Genomic DNA, 13802 nt, shown 5'->3' on the forward strand with positions numbered 1-13802 from the left:
CCATCTGGTGGGAAATTGTCTGAGCACACACTGAGCCAGCCAGTTAGGGCCCCCAATCCTTCTCCCATCTTTGCCCAACAATGGAGTCACTAATCTGACTGTGATCCATTGTTCCACCCATTTTATCCCAAATGCTGCAAATGTATGGCCATTGACGGAAAGGGCTAGAGAGCCAAAGCCAAGAGCAGTTGCATGCCTCAGCACTGCAAGTCTCAGTTTGCCTAGTACACATTGAAAACAACTGCTCATCTCAAAGCACGGGTACCATCAAAGGCTGAAGTAATGGGCCAGCCATGCTGAGACCTGCTGTCGTCTCTGAGGAAAGCTCAGAGAGCTTGCTCTCTGTGTGCTTACCTTGTAGAGGGCAGACATGGATGCAGAGCCCACCACCAGTGCTATGCCAATGACAGAGTGGCTGTGGAAGCCATCTGCGTAGGTCATCATCACGATCCCAGCGATGGCAAGGATGGCAGCCACAATCTGGATGGAAGGAAGAAAACGGTGGTCAGGGTAGTGGTGGGGATTTGGATGGGCCACTTAAGTGCCAACGAGGTAGAAATGTTCATGGGAGTTCAATAACGTGGGGGGAGAGTGGTCTCTCCTTTTCAGTCCTTCTTTGGAGAACAACAAGAAAAGCCTGCTCCCCTGTCTAAATTTTTGTTCCTGCTCAGAAAGGGACACTTAGCGAAGCTTGGCATGACCGAAGAACCTGAAACAGTTGGCAGCAAGGAGAGGCACAATGGCTTAGCATCACATGGTGGCCAGTCACCGTCACTCTTGGAAAGTTGAGAGGAGGTGGTTGTAATCCCAACAACAGGTAATTTGGCCATGACAATACCTGGACGTTACCTATTGGTTCCTCCCTGGAAATTACCTCTTAGTTCCTTCCCAACCTTCTGAAAGCACCTCCTGTAATCTTGCTGTTATGTATTTCATCTCTCAACAGAGAGGGCACAGTGAGGACCACAATCTTGGCCTCATTTCACACTCCAGCACTAGGGTCTTCCGACAGAGTGTGCATCACCTGCCAATCAGGGCTACAAACAGTGTCCTAACCCTAGAGGTGCAGTTCCTTTTCTTAGCTGCTGCAGGACCCTCTCCCCCGGGCCCCTGTATCCTGTTCCTGTCCAGATACAGACTTCTCAGGTTGAACGGAAGCTCCAGGTAGATGTGCACATTCCTGCTGTGCAAGTGAAATCGTTGGAGTCCACAGGAGATCAACTCCCAGGGATAATATTTCCCAGAGGAGAAACGCATTAGCACAGAGAGGAAGTACAAGTTCTAATCTGAGGTGGTCATGGAGCTACATAAATGTCGCTGGGTGGGAGGTGGCAAGGGGGTGATGTACGTAGAACACGGGGAGGGCAGAACAAATGTGTGCAATACAAGTTTCAACAACTGGATTTTCTGAGAGTTTTATCCCTCTTACAGATCATTCAAAATTGACCTCAGCTATCTATAACAATATCAAACTGCTAACATTTACTGAGTGGTCATGGATAAGTGTATTCTGTGTAATTTTCTCATTTAATCCTCAAAATATGTAAATATTATCATCCATTTCATTTTATAGACATAAAAATTTAGGCTCAGAGAGGTTAACTAACTTGCCCAAAGTCACAGAGCTGGTGTGGCAGAGCAGGGACACCAATTCCAGGTCTGTCTGATTGCAAGTAAGTGTTTATATATATAAATAGGAAAGTATGATTCACATAAGAAGGCACTGCCAGCTATACTCTGAGATTTGAACTGAGGTTTCCTTCATGGTTTAAACATAAAATTTTTAGGTTAGTGAAAGGTGCTGTGGTTGAGTCTCACAGTTTGTCTGAGTTATAGACTTCTTCTGGGGTATTCCTCATGCAATATTTTCATCTAATGATATGCCCATAACACAGAGCTCCCTGAGAGAGCAGGTGATTATTGTTTCCTAGAGAAGAGCCAGGCCCTAGTTATCTACTTGTTCTTTCTGGTTTCATAATTCACTTTTACTGGTGGCATCATTCTGCATCACATTGTGCAGATATTTCATATTCAAATGCACGTGTACTGCGTACAACTGTTCATTAAGAGAAAGAAACAGAGATAGCAAGACAATAAGCGCACGCCCCCAAGAGAATGAGAAAGGAGCAAGTGAAAAAGCAGGCAGGGAAAGGGGTGGTTTCTGCTCCAGGGGACACACATCATGCAAAGATGCTGCTTGGGACAGTTCAGCCTGGCTGGGCATCAGAGGTCAACAGAGGGAAAAATATTTAGGAAAAGAAGGGAGGGAAGAAGATAGCTAAATTTCACATGATTTGGTGTATCTCTAAAGGTACTTCAGTCTTTTAAAACTTAGGGCTGAAGTTTGAGGAAATGAAGGAGAACAAGGGGTTATTTTTTCCTGACCACCCCCAAGGCAGATTTCCAGCCTCTTCCTCTCTCTTCTCTATTGATTAAATAATAAACAGCTAAAAGCTTCTGCCTGAGCTGTGCTGTGCAGAGGAGTTGAAGGAAGGGGCTGGAGGGATAAGAAATAGACAGTGTGGGTGGTCACTGGCCTTCCGGCCAGCATTTGAGGAGCTCAGGCCCCAAGAGTTCATTATGACAGGTGGCCCGGGGAGACAGTGATCCCTTTATTCATGCCTCTGGATTTTCTCATCTCGGGGGTCCCAACCCCAAGTCACAGGACTGGCCAACCCAGCTATGGGGCACCCACTCTCTGGGCATCAGCAGCCCTCCTGGGACCCCCAGCCCTAAGCCGGGGGCCCGACCAAGGTGCTGGAGGGGAAGCTGGCGGCTCTACCCCACTCTCAATACCCCTGAAGCAGAGCAGAGTTGGAACATACCCTACGGGTTTGCGGCACACAGCCTGAGGGTCCTTCCTCAAGCCTGGAATTCCTTTGGAGGTTCCAGTTCTATCTTTAAAAATAAGTGCCTATTTCACATTTTATTCCATAACATCTGGGTTTCTTGGTTTACACTTGAACTATTTCCCTGCTGTTTCCTGCACTAAGATGAACTCTCCAGGAAGGCCGGTCAGGCTTGTCCCGTGTTTTCACATGCACCTCACCTCCCAGATCTGGGCGTCCCTGGGGGTAATACTGAGTCTGAGACGAAGCAAAAACAAGTGAATGTCCCTATTTCCCCATGCCTCTCCCTTCTCACACTTCCCTGTTGCCCCTCTCCCCTCGTGTATCCCACTGAACTATCCTAAAACAAGCACTTTGGGATCCAGACTGATGGGTAACAGCGGCCTTGAGACTCAAAGGGGTGAGAGGCACCATCTCTACTTCGGCTGGGGAAAAATGAGCTGGAGAAGAGGAAGAAACGCAGGTGTGGGAGACACGGTGGCCAGCACGTTGCCATTTAATCTCTTAGTGGTGGCCTCACCGAGTGTGGTGATCACGCTGTAACCTGTCTGGCCCTGGGGCTCCAGACTCAGAGCCCCAGCAACTCAGTGACGTGCACTGTATCCCCCATGGCCACACTGCTCCCTCTCCGGTGTGGCCGAGAGGGAAGGATTGCGAAGACTTGAGCGTGAAGGAAGAACGAGGAGGGCGGTGCAGCACTCACGAAGTCCGCTCCCCTCTTAGCCCAGCGCCGCTCCCTACTCCGGCTGAGAGTGGGACAGGCTGCGCGTCCTCCGCCAGACAGAGCCCCATCTGTGATGCATTTTAGATTTGTACAGTTTGGGCAATTTTCAAAAAGGGAAAGAACAGACTAATTTTTAAATATATTTCCCCCAGCTCTTTTTCTCCCAACTCCTGGACTGCTCTCATCCACTCAAAGAAAAAGTCTGCAGGGAATTTAGAGATCCTCTCATTCATCCCTCTTATTTCGGGGCTGGAGAGGGATGTGGGCTGTGAGTTCCTCATGCTGTGCTCAGGGGGCAGGGGACAGCCTCCCTAACAGACAGAGTCAGGATCAGAAGTCGGAGTTCTGTGCAGGGAAGGTCCCTGTGAAACACTGAAAGCATTGTAATTACTGAAAACATCAGCTGGAATCTGATTGCGACAGGAGCTGGTCTGAGAAAAGGTGCAGGATCCCCAGGGATGTGCTGCTGGGGTTCGAGGGCCCGCCTGGCTGATCTCTTAGCTTTGCCTTCTTGCTCCTCGTCAGTCCCTCCTGGTTTGAAAGCCCTAACTGTAGTGGGCAGTTATGAACAGCCGGTGAACCATCAGCGAATCCTGTCTTCCATTTCCCCTGAGCTGTGGGCTGGGGATGGCCTTTCTGACCACAGCCGGGTGGGCTTCGGCTTTAGGAGGGGCCGTACTTTGTGCCCCCCGAGTTCTACTTGCTCTCATTCTACTGCTGCTTTTGCTACACAAAGCTGCCTCCTTAAAGGTTTGTCAGCTTCTGACACTGTTGACAAAAGAACTGGGCTGATCCATCAAACCCCTCTAATTGAAAAGGAATAACAACAACAACGTTGTGAAAGACATTTATTGAGTTTTATGTGCCAGGCACGCATCACCTTATTTAATTCTTACAACTGTTTCATAAGATGAGCACGGATATTGTATTTTAAAATGAGGTAAGTAAGGCTCAGAGACATTAAGTAACTTGCTCAAGGTTCAACAGCTTCTAAGAGGGAACCAAAATCCACACCCTAGACTGGAGCACCCCTGTTCTGTTAGAAACCCTGAGTCTGGAGAGCCAGGAAACAGATGAAAGGCATACCTAAGCACAGAGTCAGAGGGTGACACAGGGGCCAACTTGGGCTCCTTTCAACAGTCGCCTCTGATGCCATAAGTGGCCGGATGTCCCCAGCCTTAGAAGATACATTTGCTTCCTTCTGTTTTGTGCGCATGACCTGGACCTGTTGATGTTTTCAGGAACCACAGCACTTGTGATTTGAGTAATTGTCTTAATAACACAAGTCCTCTGTGCAAGCTGTCCCCAAACATAATGCTGGGGCTCCACCCTGGTCTTTATGTCTGTGTGACTCTCAAGCTTACTGTAGGCTCGGCTCTCCAGGATGGGGAATAGTGTCAGCTCCCTTCAATTTTTGGAAATTACCCAGTGGAAGGTACTAGCTAACTAACAGTCTGAGAGAAGTCTAAGAGAACCCATGCACCAGGTAGCTATTATCTTGGGCTTAGATCTCCATCTCTCTATCAAGGGGAAACTTGCAGTCACTCTGGCCAGCTGCGGGTCTCTCACAGATTTGCTAGCTCTCTGAACCCTTGAAGACAAGAAGAGGGAAGTCTACCACGACTTAGAGTGGGAAGCTCTTAGATGACATGTCGCATACTTCTAAGAGGAGTAGTGATTATCAGAGAGACCCACACTGCACAGTGCTTTAAAGGTTATAAAATTCCATCACCACCACTGGCTCCTTGGACCTGTGTTTTGGTGCTGGCCTAGAGCCGAAGGCTTCAACACAAAACTTCGTTCCATCTACAGTGGTCAGCACAGACCAGATGGATCAAGCGGCCAGGCTGGTTAGACGGTATCAGTTTAGGGATGTTATCCATGTACAGCAATAAAGGAAAGATCTGGATGTTCCAGATTGTTCTCTATGAGTCTAGGAAGCTTTCAAGTATTTTCATATCTCCTTCTCTTAACCTCTAAAACTTCCCGTTTTTTTCTGCTCAGATGCAGAATTAACCCTGAAGCTTCTCTTCCCAGTAAGAGGGTCTCATTTGGAATTTGCTGTGGACATCAGAATCATGCCAAAAAGTTCCATGAATTCTCTTGGCTCTTTGCATCAAGATAAGGTCATGAAGGACACGCGTGGGTGGCATTGGGCCCCAGGACATCCGAGTCTTCAGCGTCCAGCTAGACAGATTACTGCTGGAAGTACCTGCATTTCTTGTGGAGAAGTATTAGATCACTTATTTGCTGAAAGCTGTTCTGGGTGGTAGCACAGGGAATGAGTTTTTATTCCAAAATTAACACTAAGCCTCAAAACAAATTCTCCCCCTACTGCAAGCTAAAAATACGACTCAGCAGCTGACTCATGTCCCCACTGCTGTCTGAGTAACTAGGTGGGTGTGAATCCACCATTAGGGTGATGTCATTGTTCCCAGGATGGTGAGTGAAGGACACAGTAGAGGGCCCGGAGTCGGCCCTTGCTGGGTGCCAGCATGGCTGCTCTCATGGGGCTGCTCGTCAAAAGAACTCTCAGCTTCGTGGCCGGCCTACATGGTCTGAGGGCGCAGGAAGGAGGAAGAGATGCACTCTGGCCACGAGAGAACTAGCTGCATGGCCAAATCCTCTTTTCGTCCTTGTTTGTGGCTAGGTAATGATGGGGCCGTAGCAGCTGCTGGCCACCAGAGGGAGACAAGCGGAAGCCACCAGGATTCTGTCCACGCTAAATCTTCCTTTTATTCAGGGCAAGTCCCTCTATATTTCAGCTGATTTGATAGTGCATTTATCATATTTCACACAACTGTTACAACATTTGACTAGCTAAATTTGACTAGATTTTAATGGAATTTACTAAGTCTCGGTGGTAACAACAAGAGGTAATTCAAGGGGTATAATTTCACTCCCCCTTTGTCTAGGGTGGGGAGGAAGTAGAACGGTCCCTCCACAGTTTGGGGTCAGTGTGTGCCTGGCCCACTTTGGCTTGTACACATGGTCCAGACAAAGGGCCTACTGAGACCGCACATCTGTGTGGATACGCAAAGATCCTTTGGCTTTCAGATACATTCTAAGCAGAGAGTGGCAGTGTTAGCAGAGAGCTCCAGGCTGCAGGGCACTGCTGCCCATGAGAGAGGGGGATGAGCACGCAGAGAGGGGAGCACATCACCCATCCCAGGTGGGGTCCCCAACTGGCACACACTTTAGGGAATGCTTGTTGAAATGCTTGAAGTGAAAGGTGCTTTAATGAATGCTTGTCTAGTATGGTTTGCAAGCAAGAAGGTTTGCAAGGCACACCAAGAACGGGGCCCTCTGCCGGGCTCCTTTTCTGCTGCAGATCAGAAAGAAAGTGGTCAGCAGCTTATGCTTATGGTCCAGCACATGGAGCTAAGCAAGCCAATGGGCAGGTTTTGGTTGGCATGACTGAGTGAGGGAGGAAGACAGATAATAAGGAACTTACCCTCACTCCCATGAACCTGTCCCTGAGAACGATCCATGAGAGCAAGAACACAAAAGCTTTGTTGCAGCAGAACAACACGGAGACATCCGTAGTGTTTATTTTCTTTATTGCATGTAAGTATAGGTAGTTTGTGAGTGTCCAAAGAACACCAAAGGGTGCTGCCTTGGTAAAAAACACCTTCAAAGTCAAGCCATTGTCTCCAAAAAATCGACAGCATTCCCTAAAACAAGGAAAGAGAGGCAGTGTTATTATAGTCTTGGGTTGAGACAGACCATTTTTTTCTTATACCCAGCATTTGTTTTTAGCAAATATAGGAAGAGGTGTAGTCTTTTTATTTATTATTATTTTTTATAAACATCTTTCTATTAAAGCTCTTCCATCGATTGCTCTAGTCTATAGAAGAAAATGTCGTACAATGATCTGATGTCATGGATTATTCCTTCTGTTCATGTTAGGTTTAGAATTGATGGTTCTAGACAGAAGGTAATGTTGGGATTATCTGATCTGAAGAAGGCCCAATTCCACGTTGATGGACTGAGGGATTCTGTCGCTTGCTTAGTAAGAGAAGGAAGTCACCAGATTTTTTTTTTTCTTTTGAGAGGGGTGGTGGATACTTGAAGAGAACATTGAAGCATATTTTTAAAAATTTGCCCCAGACTGAAATTGTCTTTGTGATCAGGCAGGGGAAGTCATTTCTTGGGTACATCTAATACATTTTGGCTATGATACAAATAGTGTTAACTATCTATACATTTTCTCCTTGAGGCCATTTTTAGAGCTTGTTATTCCACCAAAGGAATAACATGAGGAAGTTCATGTCTCCACCCGTCTAAGAGACTAGCACAGGAGGAGTGAGCAGATCCAAGAGTTCAGCATTTTAAGAGAGAGTGAGATGAAGGAACACCTGTAGAAGAAAGTTTTTCAATGCCATTCTAGATTGTAGGGGGAAGGACCATTAATATTTGAAAAAACGCTAAAGAAAAATAAAGCCAACCTTCCATACGCAGAAGATAGTAGAGGAGGCTGCTGGATAGAGAGCATGGAGAGAGCCCTGAGAGAGGCCTGGTCTACAGACAGCTGCCTGCTGCCCACATTGTCGCGGAGCGAAGATCATTGCTCCTCCGGGCCTGACGAGCCAGGCAGGGAGACTGACGAGCAAGGACGCACTGCTCCTACAGCTGTCACTGTCCAGGCTCACAGACACGGCCCAGCGCGGCCGAGGTATCAGTCAGTAAGGGAGGACAGGAGTCAGCGAAAGAAAAGATACAACCAGAATAATCCAAATACACCAGGGTGGGGGAATAGCTGTGGCCTGTGCCACTTAATATTAAAATGCAGCAGTAAAGGAGGAAAACTAAAAATAAGAGACAATGGGGATTTGGTGTGACTTTTAATTTAATTTTGTTTGTTCTTACCATCAGTCTAAAATGAAATTTGCCTTTGTTTGTTGCTCAACTATAGGATATCCATAGAAGAAACAGAAAACTCATCACCTTTCACTGAACTCAGTCCTATGTTGCTTCTAAACAATGGAGTACCAGGTAACACATTCCAATCACTAAATTTACCATCAAATCAATTCAACTGAATTGATCCCATTTTGGCTTTATATAGACGAAATTCTTGTCTGATAGGTTGATATTTATGTTTGACATGTAATTTTTATTTTTTTTTATTTTTAAATTTTATTTATTTATTTTTCCCCCCAAAGCCCCAGTAGATTGTTGTATGTCATAGCTGCACATCCTTCTAGTTGCTGTATGTGGGACGCGGCCTCAGCATGGCCGGAGAAGCGGTGCGTCGGTGCGCACCCGGGATCCGAACTCGGGCCGCCAGCAGTGGAGCGCGCGCACTTAACCGCTAAGTCACGGGGCCGGCCCGATGTGTACTTTTTATACAATAGGTCAGCCGCATTTTCTATGGGGTTTTCTCAAGCCCCTATTCACAGAACTGTCTTCTTTCCCCCAGGGACAGTGACCAGGGACGGCTTGCTTCATGTTTGTGATTATGGGCTATAAAGTGATACCAGTCTCTTGATTATGATCAACAGGAAATACAAGTATTCTTTCCTGCCATTAATGTCAACCTATTTTAGCTATATTTAGAGGTCACCATTGCAAGGGAACACAATGCAAGTAGGATTTCCAAGTTTCCCTGACTCACTATTATAAAAGATGATTCAGGTTGTGGCAGGGGCCATCCAAAGTCAATGGGACACCTTACATCCTCTCTGAGAGTCTATGTTTGATTCTTCCAAAGTGTGATGGTTGTAGAAATCATGGGGAATGGGTGGGGTACAGACATGGCTGCATATTGATGGTCCAAGTTGCTGACTGGAAGTGGGGAGGGAGGTACGGATCCATCCTGGAGATGGAAAAAGCAAGATTACTGGGCCCAGTAGAGCTTTGCTGGCCATTTGAAGACTCATGGCCATGGGATTACAGCTCAGGTGGGTAGATCTTGGTTCCGATGAGACCAAGATGATTGCCCCCACCCCCCAGGCCAGTGATTGTGCTGTTTTAAGACCAAAGACTGTGCACCAATCCTTGTTGGCTGGCTTGTCCATATACACCCTTGATTGCAAGGGGACCCAAGAGAGACGAGAAGCACAAGTCCATTTCTGCCAGAGACTTCTTCTTACATACAAAAAATAGAGTACAGTAGATCCTCTCTTGACTGGTTTTACTTAACTGATAAGACAGTTTAATGCCCTTCATTTCCTGGCAGGCTAAAGGCCCAAGGCTGGCAGGTTACTCTCCAGCACGCCCAAGCTCTTTGCTTCCTACCAATTGAGTCATGTGTTGACCGAGATTTAGATGTGTTTGTTTCTAATCCTGCTTGTGTCAATTGTTCTTGGTTATTTCAATTGGATAATTCAATTAAATATTTCCTAAACCAATGAAATATGAGTGAGAAAAGAAATTTGTGTTTTCCCTATGAAATCTAAGGTGAGAGCTTCAAAGAAGATTCAATAAAAGCAAGTCACTAAAATATTGCTATTGAATTAGGTGTGAATGAAATACTGTGAGAGACAGGAAAAATTGTAAAAATATATAAATTCTGCACTCATACTATTTGACAAATACCTATGTTCTTGATACTCTTTAAAGAACCCCAACTGTGATAGCCTGGCTTGGTGGATGGCTTGTCATTTGATTCAAATCAACAAACAATTGCTTATCACTTGTTATAATCACAATTCTAGACAAGGTACAATGGCTGATACAGAACAAGCAAACAGTCCCTGTTCTTGAGAAGATTATGGTACAACTGGGAAGATAAGACTGATTCCTCAATAGGAAGCAATGCAAGTTTAAATATAAATAATCACATATTAGGTGGTGTGGAATATAATAATGCTATAGAATTTGTGTCTAGTGGAGAGAGTTGGACTGATTGGAGAAGGTCTCATAAAAGATATGGATTTTGAATCAAAAAATACCTGGAGATGAATGAAAATGAAAACACAACATACCAACTCTTATAGGATGCAGGCAAAAGTGGTACTAAGAGGGAAATTTATAGCAATACAGGCCTACATCAACAAACAAGAAAAATCTCAAATAAGTAATCTTAAACTACACCTAATAGAACTAGAAAAAGAAGAACAAACAAAGCCCAAAGTCGGCAGAAGGAGGGAAATAATAAAAGTTAGAGCAGAAATAAATGAAATAGAGACTAAAACAATAATAGAAAGGATGAATGAAACTAAGAACTGGTTCTTTGAGAAGATAAACAAAACGGACAAACCCTTAGCCAGAATCACTAAGAAAAAAAGAGAGAAGGCTCAAATAAATAAAATTAAAAATGAAAGAGGAGAAATTACAATGGATACTACAGAAATACAAAGAATATAATAGAATAGTATGAAAAACTATATGCCAACAAATTAGATAACCTAGAAGAAATGGATAAATTCTTAGACTCATACAACCTCCCAAAACTGAATCAAGAAGAAATAGAGAATCTGAATAGACCAATCACAAGTAAAGAGGTTAAAACAGTAATCAAAAACCTCCCAAAAAACAAAAGTCCAGGACCAGATGGTTTCTCTGGAGAATTCTACCAAACATTCAAACATTCAAAGATTTAATACCTATCCTTCTCAAACTGTTCTGAAAAATTGAAAATAGGACACTTCTTAATTCATTCTATGAGGCCAACATTACCCTGATCCCCAAACCAGAAAAGGACAACACAAAGAAGGAAAATTACACGCCAATATTGCTGATGAACATAGATGCAAAAATCCTCAACAAAATATTAACAAATCAAATACAGTAATAGTTTAAAAAGATCATATACCACGATCAAGTGGGATTTATACTAGGGATGCAGAGATGGTTCAACATCCACAAATAAGTCAATGTGATACACCACAAAACAAAATGAGGAATAAAAATCACATGATCATCTCAATAGATGCAGAGAAAGCATTTGATAAGATCCAACATCCATTTATGATAAAAACTCTCAATAAAATGGGTATAGAAGGAAAGCACCTCAACATAATTAAGGCCATATATGACAAACCCACAGCCAACATCATATGCAATGCTGAAAAAATGAAAGCCATCCCTCTGAGAACAGAAACAAGACAAAGGTGCCCACTCTCACCACTCTTAGCAAAACAGTACTGGAGGTTTTGGCCAGAGGAATTAGGCAAGAAAAAGAAATAAAAGGTATCCAAATTGGAAAAGAAGAAGTAAAACTCTCACTGTTTGTGGTTGACATGATTCTATATATAGAAAACCCTAAAGAATCTAACAGAAAACTATTAGAAACAATCAACAACTACAGCAAAGTTGCAGGGTACAAAATCAACTTGCAAAAATCAGTTGCATTACTATACACTAATTATGAACTAGCAGAAAGAGAAGTCAAGAATACAATCCCATTTACAATCGCAACAAAAACAATAAAATATCTAGGAATAAATTTAACCAAGGAGGTGAAAGATCTATACACTGAAAACTATAAGACATTATTGAAAGAAATCGAAGAAGACATAAAGAAATGGAAAGACATTCCATGCTCATGGATTGGAAGAATAAACTTAGTTAAAATGTCCATATTGCCTAAAGTAATCTACAGATTCAGTGTAATCCCAATCAGAATCCCAGTGACACTCTTCATGGAAATAGAACAAAGAATCCTAAAATTTATATGGAACAACAAAAGACTCTGAATAGCCAAAGCAATCCTGAGAAAAAAGAACAAAGCTGGAGGCATCACAATCCCTGACTTCAAAATATACTACAAAGCTATAGTAATCAAAACAGCTTGATACTGGCACAAAAACAGACACACAGATCAAGGGAATAGAACTGAAAGCCCAGAAATAAACCCACATATCTATGGACAGCTAATTTTCAACAAAGGAGCCAAGAATATACAATGGAGAAAGGAAAGTCTCTTTAATAAATGATGTTGGGAAAACTAGACAGCCACATGCAAAAGAATGAAAGTAGACCATTATCTTACACCATACACAAAAATTAACTCAAAATGGATTAAAGACTTGAATGTAAGACTGGAAACCATAAAATTCCTAAATGAAAATATAGGCAGTAAACTCTTTGACATTGGTCTTAGCAGTATTTTTTTGAATACTGTGTCTACTCAGGCAACGGAAACAAAAGAAAAAATAAACAAATGGGACTACATCAGACTAAAAAGCTTCTTTATGGCAAAGGAAACCATCAACAAAATGAAAAGACAACCCACCACTGGGAGAAAATATTTGCAAATCACATATCTGACAAGGGGTTAATTTCCAAAATATATAAAGAACTCATACAACTCAAAAACAAAAAAACAAACCACCCAATCAAAAAATGAGCAGAGGATATGACCCCACATTTTTCCAAAGACTATATACAGATGGCCAACAGCCACATGAAAAGATGTTCAACATCACTAATTACTAGGGAAATGCAAAGCAAAACTACAATGATATATCATCTTACACCCATCAGAATGGTTATAACTACAAAGACAAAAACTAACAAGTGTTGGAGAGGATGTGGAGAAAAGGGAACCCTCATATATACTGCTGGTGGGAATGCAAAGTGGTGCAGCCACTACGGAAAACAGTATGGAGATTTCTCAAAAAATTAAAAATAGAAATGGAAATGATCCAGCTATCCCACTACTGGGTATTTATCCAGAGAACATGAAATCAATAATACAAAGAGATCTATGCACCCCTATGTTCACTGCAGCATTATTCACAATAGCCAAGATGTGGAAGCAATGCAAGTGCCCATCAACTGAGGAATGGATAAAGAAGATGTGGTCTAATAGCCAAGACATGGAAGCAACCTAAGTGCCCATCAAGGGACGAATGGATAAAGAAGATGTGGTATTTATACACAATGGAATACTACTCAGCCATAAGAAATGATGAAATCCAGACATTTGTGACAACATGGGTGGACACTGAGGGTATTATGCAAAGTGAAATAAGTCAGAGGGAGAAGGTCAAATACCATATGATCTCACTCATTAAGTAGTAGATAATAACAACAAACAGGGGCCGGCCCAGTGGTGCAAGCGGTTAAGTGCGCGCGCTCTGCTGCAGCAGCCCGGGGTTCGCCGGTTCAGATCCTGGGTGTGCACCAATGCACCGCTTGGCAAGCCATGCTGTGGCGGCATCCCATATAAAGTGGAGGAAGATGGGCATGGATGTTAGCCCAAGGCCAGTCTTCCTCAGCAAAAAGAGGAGGATTGGCAGATGTTAGCTCAGGGCCGATCTTCCTCACACACACACACA

General features: G+C 43.6%; 1 protein-coding gene across 2 annotated transcripts in view; it reads right to left on the reverse strand.

Moving 5' to 3' along the window:
- Positions 1–13802, reverse strand: part of SLC35F3 (solute carrier family 35 member F3) — a 414606-nt gene that overhangs the window by 7897 nt on the left and 392907 nt on the right. For both annotated transcript variants that reach the window (XM_087431936.1, XM_014788935.2), the window contains 2 exons: positions 7028–7247; positions 355–480 (listed from right to left, as the gene is read on the reverse strand). In XM_087431936.1, coding sequence (XP_087288062.1) covers positions 355–480; positions 7028–7247 — 346 coding nt within the window. The remainder of the gene's footprint in view (positions 1–354; positions 481–7027; positions 7248–13802) is intronic.

The sequence above is a fragment of the Ceratotherium simum genome, chromosome 6 (assembly GCF_057802395.1).
Source record: "Ceratotherium simum simum isolate JZ-2026a chromosome 6, ASM5780239v1, whole genome shotgun sequence".
Classification (NCBI taxonomy): domain Eukaryota; kingdom Metazoa; phylum Chordata; class Mammalia; order Perissodactyla; family Rhinocerotidae; genus Ceratotherium; species Ceratotherium simum.